This window comes from Aedes albopictus, chromosome 3 (genome assembly GCF_035046485.1).
Source record: "Aedes albopictus strain Foshan chromosome 3, AalbF5, whole genome shotgun sequence".
Taxonomy (NCBI): Eukaryota; Metazoa; Arthropoda; class Insecta; order Diptera; family Culicidae; genus Aedes; species Aedes albopictus.
In genome coordinates this window covers 221,245,180-221,258,714 of record NC_085138.1, presented here as the reverse complement: position 1 = coordinate 221,258,714, position 13,535 = coordinate 221,245,180, and the positions used below count along the sequence as shown (strand labels likewise).

The window sequence follows — 13,535 nt, the reverse complement described above, 5'->3', positions numbered from 1 at the left end:
TGCTTAAATTGCACTTTGAGAATAAGTGGAGTGTCCCAGCCCTTATTCATTTGGATCTCAGTGCAATTGGAACCAGCTCAGATTAATCACGGAGTAGCAACCATTGACATGTATAGTCAGATTTGATCGTTTGATCGATTGATCGCTAGTCAAAGCATTGACTGGCCACTGCCGACTCAGCTATCACATGGCGAATATTCAGCGCTATCACATGGCGAATATTCAGCAAGCTGATTCATTTGCCTGTGATAGCTGTGAATCCGATTATGGAACTTCGTATCATTTAATATGTAACTATCCAGTTTTTGCGCAACTGCGTTTCCGAGTACTCGGAAAACACTTATTAAGGGAAACTGACTTCAGAAACTGGAATCTTCAGGACGTTCTGCTGTTCTTGACCCGCTGTGGTAAAGATCTATAGGCTTTCTGTACGCATTATGCGTTATCACAGTGTCCTTTTCAGGGCGCTGTTTGAACCCATTGTAGTACGCTTTTGCGTGTATGACGATCCTATTCCCTTACCTGTCCCTGTCCTATCCTTTTTCCTTCCCTTCTCCGTCAGGTAAATGATGAATAGGCTCGTGTTCATGGCGATGGCACAAATTCCCCAAATGGAGGATAACGTGCCTCTAGAGCCGACCTACTGATCACAATCGTCGTTTGATTTGCACTGCACTTAAAAAGTGTACCATTACATTGCAATAATTGAAAGAGAAAGTGAACAAAGAGAGTCTCTCAAATGCAGATAGGACCTATTGAAATGTTTGGCCTGATTTGTTGTCAAAAGTGAGCCAATGTGATTTCTTTTGCAACCCGTCGGTCCACTTTCGTTACGTCAAGGTTGACCTCGAATGTCAAACAAGAACTGTCTACCATTATTTTATTTTCGAATTTATTAACTATTCTGTCATTCGTTAAGTTCGGAAAAAAAAATCTTTTATATCACAATAGCATGCTTCTTCGTGTTAAACAACAAAATCGGGAAAATATTTTTTATTTTAGGAGCCTATTGTAACACGTAACTCTCACGACACAAACTAACACTTACAACGGAGCATTTCGAGCTGATACTGCAATCGCCTGCCCTAATCCTCGCCCTACTCGAACTTTCGGTTGTCCATAACACCCTTCTCAGTTTCGCGGTGAGCTAATTCCAATTTTCCACTCCTCCGAAACCTCGATCGAGTGGGCAGTAGTCAAATCCACCTCTACGATCGATTCATCGTAGATCTTAAGCCTCTAGCATAATATTGTCAGCGGAGCCTTCAACATCAAAATCTCTTCGTACATATCATTCCATAATTCCATAACTCTCGTTGGATGCACCGATGCGTCAATTACGTCACAACGATTTCTTTATTGTTCCTGGGCATAGAATAGACTACGGCCACAATAATCCCAGCATACGGGTATTTAACGAAGTTAGCAGCTTGTTCGAATTTGGTATGACAAAGCAAAGTTTCAGGAATGAGTTATCAAATTAGATTAAGTCTCAGTCTGTACGATTTATATCGAAGACAAAGTAATAATAATAATAACACCGGATCCAGGGTGATACCTTGCGGAACTCCTGAGGTTATGCGAAAACACTTCCGACTGTCTTTGCTGCTGTATACCAGTACTCGATTCTGAAATTATTTTGAAGACTCTTGTCTTGTATTGATTCTCTGGTATCCCCAGATTTGGGAGCGCTCTAGTAATAACTGTTCAGCTGGCGCTATTGAGATATCTCGGCAGTATTCTACAGTCGGCTTCTCCTTTCGGATTCCTAACTGGTTGCTCCAGTTAGGGGGTGGAAAAGAGGCCCTTTCCCACTTGTCCCCCTGTTTTTAACCCTCCTAGAGGGAACTTACCTCGTGAATCTAAAACTATAAAACATAGGGCTAGCATGGCTATGATCAGCAGTGGAGGTCAGATATTTTGGGTAAAATATCTTGAAACTTGGAAGAAATGCCCAATGAATTTCGGATGAATAAACAATAGCAATTAGTGTTTTGAGTTATTGTCGTTCATATTATAATTTATTGTTAAATAATCTTGTTATTTTCAAGTGTACTCATAAATTAAAATTAAATCTTTAATCAGTTTATTTTGATACATTTTATTAAAAAAAAGTATAATGTTTTGTCATTTTGTTCAAATACTACCTTTCGTATTTATCATGATCTTACTTACTAAAATCGATATCAACCGTAATAATTATCAAATGAAAAAAACGAAGATTTTTGTTCTTAACTGAATGCTTCATATAATGATATACATTTATAACAATGCAAATTCTATAAGAGCTCGTTTCCTCACAACACAGTGCTTGTCTCGATCGATATCGCCATCTTTTTCGCGCACTTTTGTATGAACAAAGGCCAAGTGGGAAAAGCATACATACACCATTAACAGGAACACATAAGCCCGGTTGCGCTCGAGGAAACTTAAGATTTACAGTAATGTTTAGTCTAGTTGTGTAGAAGAGAATGTGTCAGAAGGACTGACTATTCTACAACTTGAACTTGGAAATTATTAAAACTGGCTATTCCACTGCTGCTTTTGGACCGTTTCGTTTCTTGGGAAGAAATGATAAGGGAAGATGCTGCTATGGTACAAATGATGACACTAAATGAACGGAAATCTTTTGTACAGGCATGGCAAAACTAGGATTATAGTTGATTCGGTGATTTTACAACAAATTTTTACAACGATGCAGCGTTTTCAAATGGGGGAAGCTTAACTGAGTAACTTTACAAAACCTTAAACAAATGACTTATTTCGTTACGTCTAGCGGAATGTGTTGAAACAATATATGCAGTGTAGTGCTTCTGCTGGCTTGAATCGATTAAATTTAGAATAGTTGTTGGATAAAAGTTTGAACAGTTCATGAACAAACATGATGGAGAAAAACGTCTAACGATTCTGGTGTTACCGGTGGTGTCTTTCTTGGGATGATGTCAAAGATGGGGAAGGTTCCAAAACAATGTTCGACCTCTGAGCAATCGTGATTGTGGTAAAAACCTTGGTAACGCAATTATAACAGTGATAACCGCTGTTACTTATACATAACCGGATTTGGTTGTATAAGAGTTTCAGCAACCTTTTTGCAACAGTTGTGTTTCCCGACTGTTTCCGTTAAACCACATTTTCTCATCCGGATTGTACAGTACGAACACTATTTTACACCTTCGAACGTCTTTCCCCACGCTTTCCAAACATTGATTAAAAGTGGGTACATCCTAACGGAGAGTATTGTGATTTTGTGTGTATTTTTCTTTTCTACTTTTGGCAGTTTAATGTTTAACGTAAACAACATTCACTATTGTCGGTTATCTTCCTAAACTTTGTGCTGTTTTTTCTCAGTGATTGGGTGGTGGCCATTTTAAGGTGAAACGGGCTATCCGATTTTGGGTACTGGTTTTTAAAACTAATTTAATACTTTTACAGTTGCGTCGACTTTCAATACGGGGGATATAACAACACATGCTTCAGAACATACAAATTTTGCGATTCGTTTAGAATAGGATATACTTAATTGGTTTACTAGACTTTCTTTTTCCAGACAATCAAGTAGCTATACGGTTCTTCCAAATGCTTATGGCTGCTATAATTTTATATGGGGCGTTTAATAAATTATGTTTCCAGGATTACGATGTTTCACTGGAGCTTTTAGTGAGATTCATATTTTATTTGAGATTTGGGTATGTTCAGTATTTTTTGCGGTTCGACTTTAAGCAGTGGATTTGCGTATTAATTTTTGTATTCTTTGTGAAAATTGAGTCTATTGAGTTTACGACTTTCTTTGTGTGTGTGTGTGTTACCATAATTGTAAATAGCGTTTTGTTGATTTGCGCTCTAATCATGTTCGCATAAATACACATACTAACGTTCATTATTAAGTCACATTTTTTGTGCAAGTTTTCATTAACAAGGATTATTGTTGAAGTTATCGGTATTTAGCTGCTTTCTGGGTTTTACGAGAAATTTATGCAATATAGAATTGGTTTTGGAAAATTGACTAAATAAGTCTCGTTTGCTGTTGGTAAATGGCACGGTGATGATTGATAAAACAAGAATTCATTTTGACTATACCAATCAGTACAATATTTACAATAAAAGACCAGAACGCAATATTTGTACACAAAATAGGCTGGGGTAATGCTGGGATAAGAAGTTTTAAAATATTGATGAACAATTCGACACCTATCTGCAATGTACTGTTAGCGGAATCAATAAAATAAGCTGCGCTAGACGATTTTCAACTGCATTAGAGATGAAAAGTGTAATAGGGCAGAATAGTGTTCTGCTGTAGATAATGTTCTCCCTCAACAAACGTTTCTCAGCGCAGCTTTTAATCTGAGTCAACGACATGGACGTTTTGATTGTCCTGTTCTCGATTAGTGCAGGTAGAAGAGAGATGCAGTGAAGCGTGCATAAACAGGCGCGGAACAGGCAGAGCTCAGCCTTCAGTCCGGAGGAAGAAGCGCCAGCAGTTGTACCACAGTACGGTCACAACGGAAGCTCTACGGGCAGCCAAAATACTCGCACAAAGGTTTTGTTGTACATGCCGACACGTGTAGAAACAACAACAGGAATCTTCCCTCGAAAAAGCGTGACGTGATCGAGGGATGGAGACGGCATGTTAATGGTGACATGCAAGTATCGTAAGCGGCGCGGAAACAGAAATAGCAGTACCGCAGCACAATGCAGAAAACGCATTGTGGCAGGGTACCAAGATTAAGACTCCGTAGAACTCTAGGACCGAACAAAGTTCGTCGTCACACGAAGTTGATCGTTTACAAAACGCTGATCAGACCAGACACGAGCCAGGTACTATGCGTGCCGAGGGTGGACGCGCCCTAGCTGTTTTCAAAACTGAAGGTGTTGCGTACCATCTACGGTGGAGTGCGAAAGGAAAATTGAACGTGGAGGAGACGAAAGTATCATAAGCCGCATCAGCTGCTAAGAGAACCAACTATCGTCCACGCTGCGGCAATTGAGGAGTTACAACGGGCGGGGCATTTGGGTAGAGGACGACCCTTTGCAGAATTGCAGTAAAAGCAGTACTGTTAGACAGAGCCTACGATCGGATGTGTGAGTGCTGCGTTCGCGTAAAATGAAAAATCAGTGCAGGAGAACAACTACCTACATCTGAAGTTGTTCAAACATTGCAATAAATGTGGTTACGAATTGATCATCTATAAACTTATTTGAAGAAACTGAATGTTAAGAATTATTAAGACTCGATTGGGGCCCATCTTAGGGCTAAAGACATTTAAGGTTGTTACATCAGAATAATAGGTGCCACGATACAGGCGTTGTAGTTGTCCGTTCAAAAATCCCTTTGACCTGATTCCCATAATGCATTCGTTTTCCTATCCTGTCACTACATGTGTTGTACAAATATACACCGATTAAGGCATCTAAAAGCTCAGCGATTCCTAATCCATGCTCGTGATCTACGCGGCGGTGCAGCTTCGCCCAATTTCTGCAATGCGCGCGCGCTCGCAAATACAAACACATATTGCTGCCATTTATACCTAAGCGCGCCTGCAAGTGCGCCCTTTTAACTGCGGGTTTTGTGTGTCTATCTGTTTATGTGTGTTGTCAGTCATTTCACAATTAATACTTTTGAGACAATTAGCGCGGCAACATTAAAGAAAAATGTTTGGCAATTGTGTTTTGATATAATTGTTTAATAAACCTCTAGGATGCATTGATGCTTAGTTTTAATTTAAATCTAATAAAGCTTTCCCGGTTTTGTAACATTCTAATACAAAAAGTAATCCATCTCAAGCAATCTGTCACGGACACACACGGCTAATTGAGATGACAGAGAGAGATAAACGCGGAGACGGAAGCAGCGGAATGTGCGACAACCCGCGAAGATCGATGCCTCGCTACGAGCGATCTAGTTGGCGGTGCACTTCCAATAGCTTCCAATTTCACGATAGAGAGAGTGAGAGAGGGGAGGTGATGTCTTTTGCACAAAGTCGTCTATGCCAGCCGTTAAAAACTGGACGCAGTAGGCGTTGTCCTTCCGAAGCCTAGCTTGCTGTTCCTATTATCGTGCTGATGACGATGGTGGTGTCTGCTGGTGCTGCTATTGATGCTACTACTGCTGCTGCCGCCGCCGCTACTGCTTGTATTGCTACTCCCATTCAAGATAAGCTTCTGTTTGTTAGTTTTTCCGTGTCGCTTCGAAGGCTTCACTTGCTTCTTTGTGCTGGCGACTTTGGTTGGCTTTTGGGTTGTGGTGTGCACATCATTGCTCATTGGCGGCGTGGAGGTGGCGACGGCGGTTGCCACTTCCCTATGGGATGGCACCGAAGGAAGCAGGAACGGCCGCGCTAGGCGCCCACTGTTGCCCATAGAAGAAGGAGGTAGCTGCGAAGGTGCTGAAGCTCCCTGATCGGCGAGATTCTGTGATCGATGTAGGTTGAACTTGCCACCACGTGCCCTTTTCTGGTCACCCATGCCGTGCTTATGTCGGTGCGGATGGGGAGCCTTCGTCGAACCGGTGCTCTTATTACTACTACTACTGCTGTTGGTGCTACTGCTGCCGTTGGACTCGAAGAAGTCGGACGCGTTGGAGCGTTGAAAGTTGTAGCACTTTTCGTCTATGTGACGCTTCTGCTTGTAGTTGATGGGCTTACCGCTGCCGACAAAACCGAGGTACTTTGTCTGACTGATAACCGACTGGTAACGAAAGTATCCTCGCTTGAGGGATTCGGAGAAGTGGCAACGTGGACGATTCGCAATTGTATTGTTTTTGATTTTCTGGAAAGGAGAAGAGAACAACAAAGAAATTGCATAAGATTCACTGCATTGTACCTTACTTCGACAGTATGAAATCATCTCGTCCACACAGCGTGAAACATTTTCACACTCGTTTTACAACTTGGTTGGTCCTGTCGCACACCCAGTGTCGAAAGCAATTCGCAACATTGTGTCATTTATACCTGCGAACAGGGGCCTTGGCAGGACACACAAGAATGTCCTTTTTGTTTCAATTTGGTTTTCCTCGGTCTTTTTTTTGTGAGGAATGCTACTAATTACGCTCCTCGGCCGAGTGACATGTTATCTATCACAAAAGATTAATCCCGAAGCGAGAGCCGTCGGGTCTGGTCTATGAGAATGACATCAAATTTATGGCCTTATTTCTAGAAAAAGGCATCCTTTTTGTTTTTCAACGAAATTGATTGCCATGGAAACAGAGATGAAGCCATGTTACATCTTTAGAGTCATTAATGCTTTTAAGAGTCCAAGATCGCATGTTCGCTGCATACTTTCATATCAGCGAGTTTTTAAATGATTTAGTTTTTGTCTTAATTCAAGCTTTTTTTAAATCTATATAAATAAAAATGGAATGGTGTTTGTATGTCACGAATAGGCTCGGGAACGGGATAACGGATCTACATCATTCTTTCAGTGTTTCATTCGTATAGGGCTCCGACGTGTGCGTACGAAAAAATAATTGGGAAAATCGACCGGGAACGCACCGAAAACGAGAAAGTTTGAAATGTGATTTTGCGGGCCATTTTCTGTAGAGCTGCATATAAAAGAAAAAACACAGTAGGCAGGCAGAACGACGTCTGCCGAGACAGCTAGTATGGAATAATATAAAAATGAGTTTGAATTCTCTTTGAGGCAACAAAACTCAAGAACGGCTGAACCGATCGGGATGACTCTTGCAGGGTTTGATTCGTATTCCTGGTGGCTGTGTTTATAGGTAAAAAAAGTTACGAAAAACAACTAGAAAAGTAAGAAAATTGATAAAGTACTGATTTTCGTGAGCTGGAAAGGAAATCAACACGATTGAAATGAAACCAATCTAGAGTGCGGTGACGTTATGACCTCAACAGTTGTCAAACCACCACAGCTTGGCAAGACAAAGTTTCCCGGGACAGCTAGTATGGAATAAAAACTTTCGAACAAAGCTTTGGTGGTGCCAAAGTTTCAAGCAGAATTACTTGCAATTTCAAAAGAAATACCAACAATAATGATTGCAGAGTGAAAAGTAAAATTTGTGATGAAACTACCGGGGACATGCTTGTTTTTTTTTTGTATCTGTATTAACGAGATTTTTAGCCCAAGGCTAAGTTCATCTCGGGACCCACGCTTTACTTTTCTTCCGAAGGAAGAACCCACATTTTGTGAGTTTGTCGGGAGTGGGATTCGATCCCAGGTCCTCGGCGTGATAGTCAAGTGTTATACCCATCACACCAGGTCCGCTCCACAGGAAATGTCTGGTTGTTATACTGAGTTAATTTTCGGCAGAATTTATATTTATAAAGGAGTTCCTGGGAGTATTGTTTGAGGAATCCGTCGATCAACCTTGGGTAGTATTGCTGGTACAATTATTGAGAGGAGAATTTTGGCAATAGCTTGAAAACTGATAAAGACGGCGGACAGCGGAGATGGTTGATGGAGGCGGCGTCCACAGGTTGTTTCGACGAGGTACGCCGCGGGTCTCTGCCGGTGGCCTCAGATACCTGATACCTGATGGTGTTTAGTAGATGTCGTTTTTGATCGTCGAAACTTCCGAGGGGTATCCGCTGCAAAAACTAGTTTTCCCATTTACAGTTAGCCGTGACGATTGAAAATTGTGCAGGGTGAGATCTGTTGTCGTCAGGACCTGACGTGGCGCTAACATCGACTCTGATCACTACCTGGTGATGGTTAAACTGCGCCTAAAGCTCTCCGTTATTAACAATGTACAGTACTGGCGGCCGCCTCGATACGGTCTAGATTGACTGAAGCAACCGGATGTCTCCACCGCATACGCGCAGAATCTCGAGGCAGCGTTGCGATGTGGCCTCTCTGAAGGCCTGCTGCACTACAGTCAAAGCAGCCATCATCAACTTAGCCGAGAGCACTATCGAGTACATAGAACGGAGTCGACGAAATCATTGGTTCGACGAGGAGCGGTTTTGGAGGAGAAGGATGCAGCGCGGGCGGTAAAGCTGCAGCATGGAACCCGACAGATTGTGGAGCGATACAGGCAGAAGCGGAAGCAGCAGACCAGCCTCTTCCGGAAGAAAAACCAACGCCTGGAAGAAGCGGAGTGCGAAGAAATTGAACTGCTGTGCCGTTCCAAAGAAACGCGAAAGTTCTACCAGAAGCTCAACGCATCCCGCAACGGCTTCATGCCGCGAGCCGAAATATGCAGGGATAATGACGGAGGCGATCGAAAGGTGAAAGCAGCACTTCGTAGGCACGGAAGACCACGGCAACGCAGGAAACGACAACGCCAGTGCAGCGGAAGACGGAATTGAATCAACTCCCACGCTGAGGAAAGTTAAGGATGCCATTCACCAGCACAAAACCAACAAAGCAGCTGGCAATGATGGGATCGCAGTTGAACTCATCAAGATGGGTCCAACAAAGTTGACCACCTGTCTGCACCGGTTGATAGTTTGAATCTGGGAAACCGAGCAGCTATCGGAGGAGTGGAAGGAAGAGACAATCTGTCCCATCCACAAGAAAGGCGACAAGTTAATGTGTAAGAACTTTCAAACGATAACCATTTTGAATGCCACCTATAAAGTGCTATCCCAGATAATCTTCCGTTGTCTTTCACCTTAAACAACGGCACGGCAACGTACGGCAAATCCTTCAGAAATGTCGTGAATACTAGGTCCCAACCCATCACCTCTTCATTGATCTCAAGGCAGCATACGACAGTATCCATCACACAGAGCTATGAAAAATCATGGACGGGTACAGCTTTCTTACCTGACTGATAAGAGCAACGATGGACGGCGGGCAAAACAGCGCAAGGATTTCGGGTGAACTATCCGGTTCATACGAATCTTGACGGGGATTGCGACAAGGGGATGGACTCTCCTGCCTTCTTTTCAACATCGCCCTGGAAGGTGTTAGGTGACGAGCCGGGCTTATCAGTCGGGATACGATCTTCACGAAATCCGGCCAGTTTGTCTGTACTGCGAATGACATGGAAGTTATTGCTAGAACATTTGGAACGGTGACAGAACTGTACAGTGCACCCGCCTGAAACGTGAAGCAGCAAGTACTGAGCGAGACAGGACAAGTCTTGGCGGCAATGTTACGTGAAATACGAAGGCACATCATCAGTGGGAGTCCTCTACTGGAAGGGCTCCAGTAGAAACTGCGGTCAAAAAAGATTCACTCCCGCACCAAATGTACCATGTACAAAACGCAAGAAAGACCGATGGTCCTCTTTGGACATGAGATATGGACGATGCTCGAGGAGGACCTGAAAGCGCTTGGAGTTTTCGAGTGACGCGGGCTAAGGACGGTCTGGAGATGTAGGAGAACGGTGTGTGGCGGCGAATGAACCACAAGCTCGCTGCACTCTTCGGGGAACCCAATATCCTGAAAGCGGCTAAAGCTGGACAGATACGGTGAGCAGGACATGTTGCCGCACCAGATGAAGCGTGACCTGGCGAGCGTTGGGCGTGACCGACGCTGGAGAGCTGCAGCTGCAAATCGAGCATTATGGCGGCAAATTGTTGATTCAGTGTTATCATGAACTTGATGTTGAAATAAATAAATGAAATGTATGAGCTAGAGCAATTGTACGCTTGATGGTTACAGCTGGCATCTGGTTCATACAGGGTGGCAAGAGCCGTTGAGAAACAAATCCACACGAAGGGAATATGATTGCTGTGGCGAGGGTAAGTATGGATCGGAACGTTATGCGGAGATTGAAACTATTAGTGGTGCGCGTCACAAGACTGTGTAAGTGCTCGCCAAGACGGCAAAAAAAAAACTTGATGACATAAAAAAAACAAGGGGTTCGAGGAAGACATTAGAAGCCCAAACGTTGGAGGAAACTGGAAGAACATCTTCCAATACCGACAAATATGTTGCTATTACTGCGCTACGATAACCCAACATTCCCACAAGAAAGTTCATTGGAAGTTTTCATACATTTCCAGTGATTTTGCTACCATATACAGACTAAACATGCTGATTTTTTTTCTCATCTTCAACCTTTTTCAGTGTTCAAGTTTAGTTTTTTAGCCAAGTGAAAGTCATGCCCACCTAGTTCTATGGAGAACTAATGCGCTCGTTAGATGTGTCCCCTTGTATGTCCCCAAAGTATAGGCACCGTGTTATAAAAGTTCCAACTGTTGTATATGTTTCTGCTATATGTTAGTAATGTTTCAAACTTACCATGCCTCTGATTTTCCAGTTTTTGTCGAAACATAAGTACATATTGGTTTCGTTGCGCCGTATGGCTACTCCTATAGAAAAATTTCGCTGTTTCAATAGAAACGGCTCTATGACATAAGTTTCTGAAATGAGAAAAGAGAGAGAAAGAAAGAAAATGCAGTTTAGTCGAATGATGTATTTTTCAAGGATAGATAGGTACCTGAAAAGATGCAGATACTCATCTCAGCCAATCATTAGCACTAATATACCGTCAGTGTACTAGTAGCCGCTCACCGTCATGGGAATGATGTTTACTGACGTGAATATGTATGACTTCGGCATGCATGTTGATTAAAAGATTGTATTTTTGTAGGGAACGAGCGTAGAGGCTATTGGAACACAAGCAGCTACTGGTGCACTGACGGTACATCAAAAATCCCCGAAGCTAAGGACCGAAGCGTGAGAATCGAATACCATTGCTAAGTTTGACACATTTTGCCTGTACTTTACTAAGGTGCCTAAAATAATAAATCCGAGAACTAATTACCCCAGGGCTCTCGTATTTTTTTACATACTCAACACAAATGCCCGTCCAGTTGGTTGTTCAATAATGTGCAACAGCGACGAACCAGTCGTTTGTACATTTTACGATTTCCATGTTCCCATAATGTCACACCACACTACGATGATAGAAGGAAGCCGCGCAAAGCCTCGACCGATGCGACGCCAAACGATTGGTGGCAATAAAGTCTAATACGCAATCGCACGTGATTGTTTCATAAAAGTGCATACTTCATTTGAAGCCCATAGAAATTGTGATTTGGAGAAATACCTGCAAACATAAAACAAACAAACTAATAAACACAAAAAGCACAGAAATCCCCAGTCCCAATAGGTGCCTGGCTGGGAGGTTATTTATAGCCATTTATTGTTGTTTGCCAATGCCATAAACCACGCCTTTTCGACAGCCAATGCTGTATGAGAGGGGACAACCGCGCGCTGGCGCGAATTGTTGTTAAGCTTGCTACGATGCGTTCTTCCATTCGCCCACCCCACACCGGCGTCTCAGAGGCAATTTGGTCGCGCAGTGAGCATTGATAAGTACGCTCGTCCTAGCACCTTTAGGTAGTGAATGAGTGATTCCCAGATTTCAAGTTGTGGGCACTTGCAGCAGCGCCGGCGAAAAGGCATTACGTTTGTTTGGTGAAAGATTATGGGACTGTTCTAGCACAGACAAACAGACGTAACACTCTGACATTTCCCATCGTACACCGAATTAACGGTCTATTTAAAGATTTGACAGTTGGCCAACTGCCCACCCGTGGCGCTCGTATCGTTTTTGTTCGAGTTTGACGTTTGCCCACTACCGCCACCTAGTTCATGGTCGGCCAAACTCAGTCCTTTTAGTATTGGGCGAACAGATTTTCGGGACTATGATTTGAATCGAAAAATGTTCGTAGTGTTACGTCTGTTTGTCTGTGGTTCTAGGTTGCACAATAGCATGACGACACGTTTTTCTTACACGGTGGAAGATCAATTGAGCTATTGAGGTGGGAAGGCTAAGATAATTTTATTCTGAAATCCATGGGGTACAAAAAAGGCTATTAGCCGTAAAGATTTAACGACGAGCATGTCTAATACAGTCTATTGGTGGTTTAAGCAGAAACACGCATAAGTTGCTCTAAAATGTCATGGCGGATTTATATAGTGTACGCAGAGATCGAAAAGGATTGGTACATAAATGCTTACCATCGGTTTCATGCGTATTTGTTGAAGAAAGACCTGTAGAACTTCTGAATAGTTCTTAGTCACTTGGTTAGCAATTTCTACCCCCGCATGGTACAGGCTGAGGAGGTACGGGCAACTTTCCCAACCTTGCTGGGATGTTTGCTGATATTTATGCTAATAAGAGAAGTGAGTTTGCTAATGGCAAGCCTGAGCGTTCCCCTGCTTAGGAGCAGCTCAAACCGAAATCTAAGGCGCTGGTGTCAGGTCTTTCGAGCTAGTAATAAACCACATGTTTCGAAAGATGGCGATAATCTGGGACACTACTTGCAATTACATTAACGGTATTGAGAGTGCAAATATTTGAGTGTCATCGAGACATCATCAACATTATAGCCAATTTACTAAAGAATTATACTTTGATATCGTAGCATTGAAGGAGGTGTGTTAGATATAGTGTTCATAGTGCCAAAGCGTAGAGCAGCCTCGCCAACGGCTGACTGTTCCGAGCCTACTGAAGAACTCTGGATAGTGTTATGTGGCCAAAACAGCGGTTATGTTGGCTGAAAGCCGCTCCCTTCAAAGGCCGGCATACCATTTCGCCGATAGCCCTCCACCCACTCATCCCCGTATCACCTCGCCTGTCAAAGGTCAACGCGGGTCCGGGCTGACTCAGGCGAGCA

The 13,535-nt window shown here is 43.0% G+C and overlaps 1 protein-coding gene across 1 annotated transcript; it reads right to left on the bottom strand.

Annotated features, from left to right (window-relative positions):
• Nucleotides 1–1,990: 1,990 nt before the first annotated feature.
• Nucleotides 1,991–11,318, bottom strand: LOC109411974 (uncharacterized). The gene is made up of 2 exons (XM_062859043.1): nucleotides 11,149–11,318; nucleotides 1,991–6,765 (listed from the first exon to the last, which is right to left on the bottom strand). The coding sequence occupies exons 1-2, from the start codon at nucleotides 11,188–11,190 to the stop codon at nucleotides 5,995–5,997; spliced, it is 813 nt and encodes a 270-aa protein (XP_062715027.1). The 5' UTR covers nucleotides 11,191–11,318; the 3' UTR covers nucleotides 1,991–5,994.
• Between the last annotated feature and the right edge of the window lie 2,217 nt (nucleotides 11,319–13,535).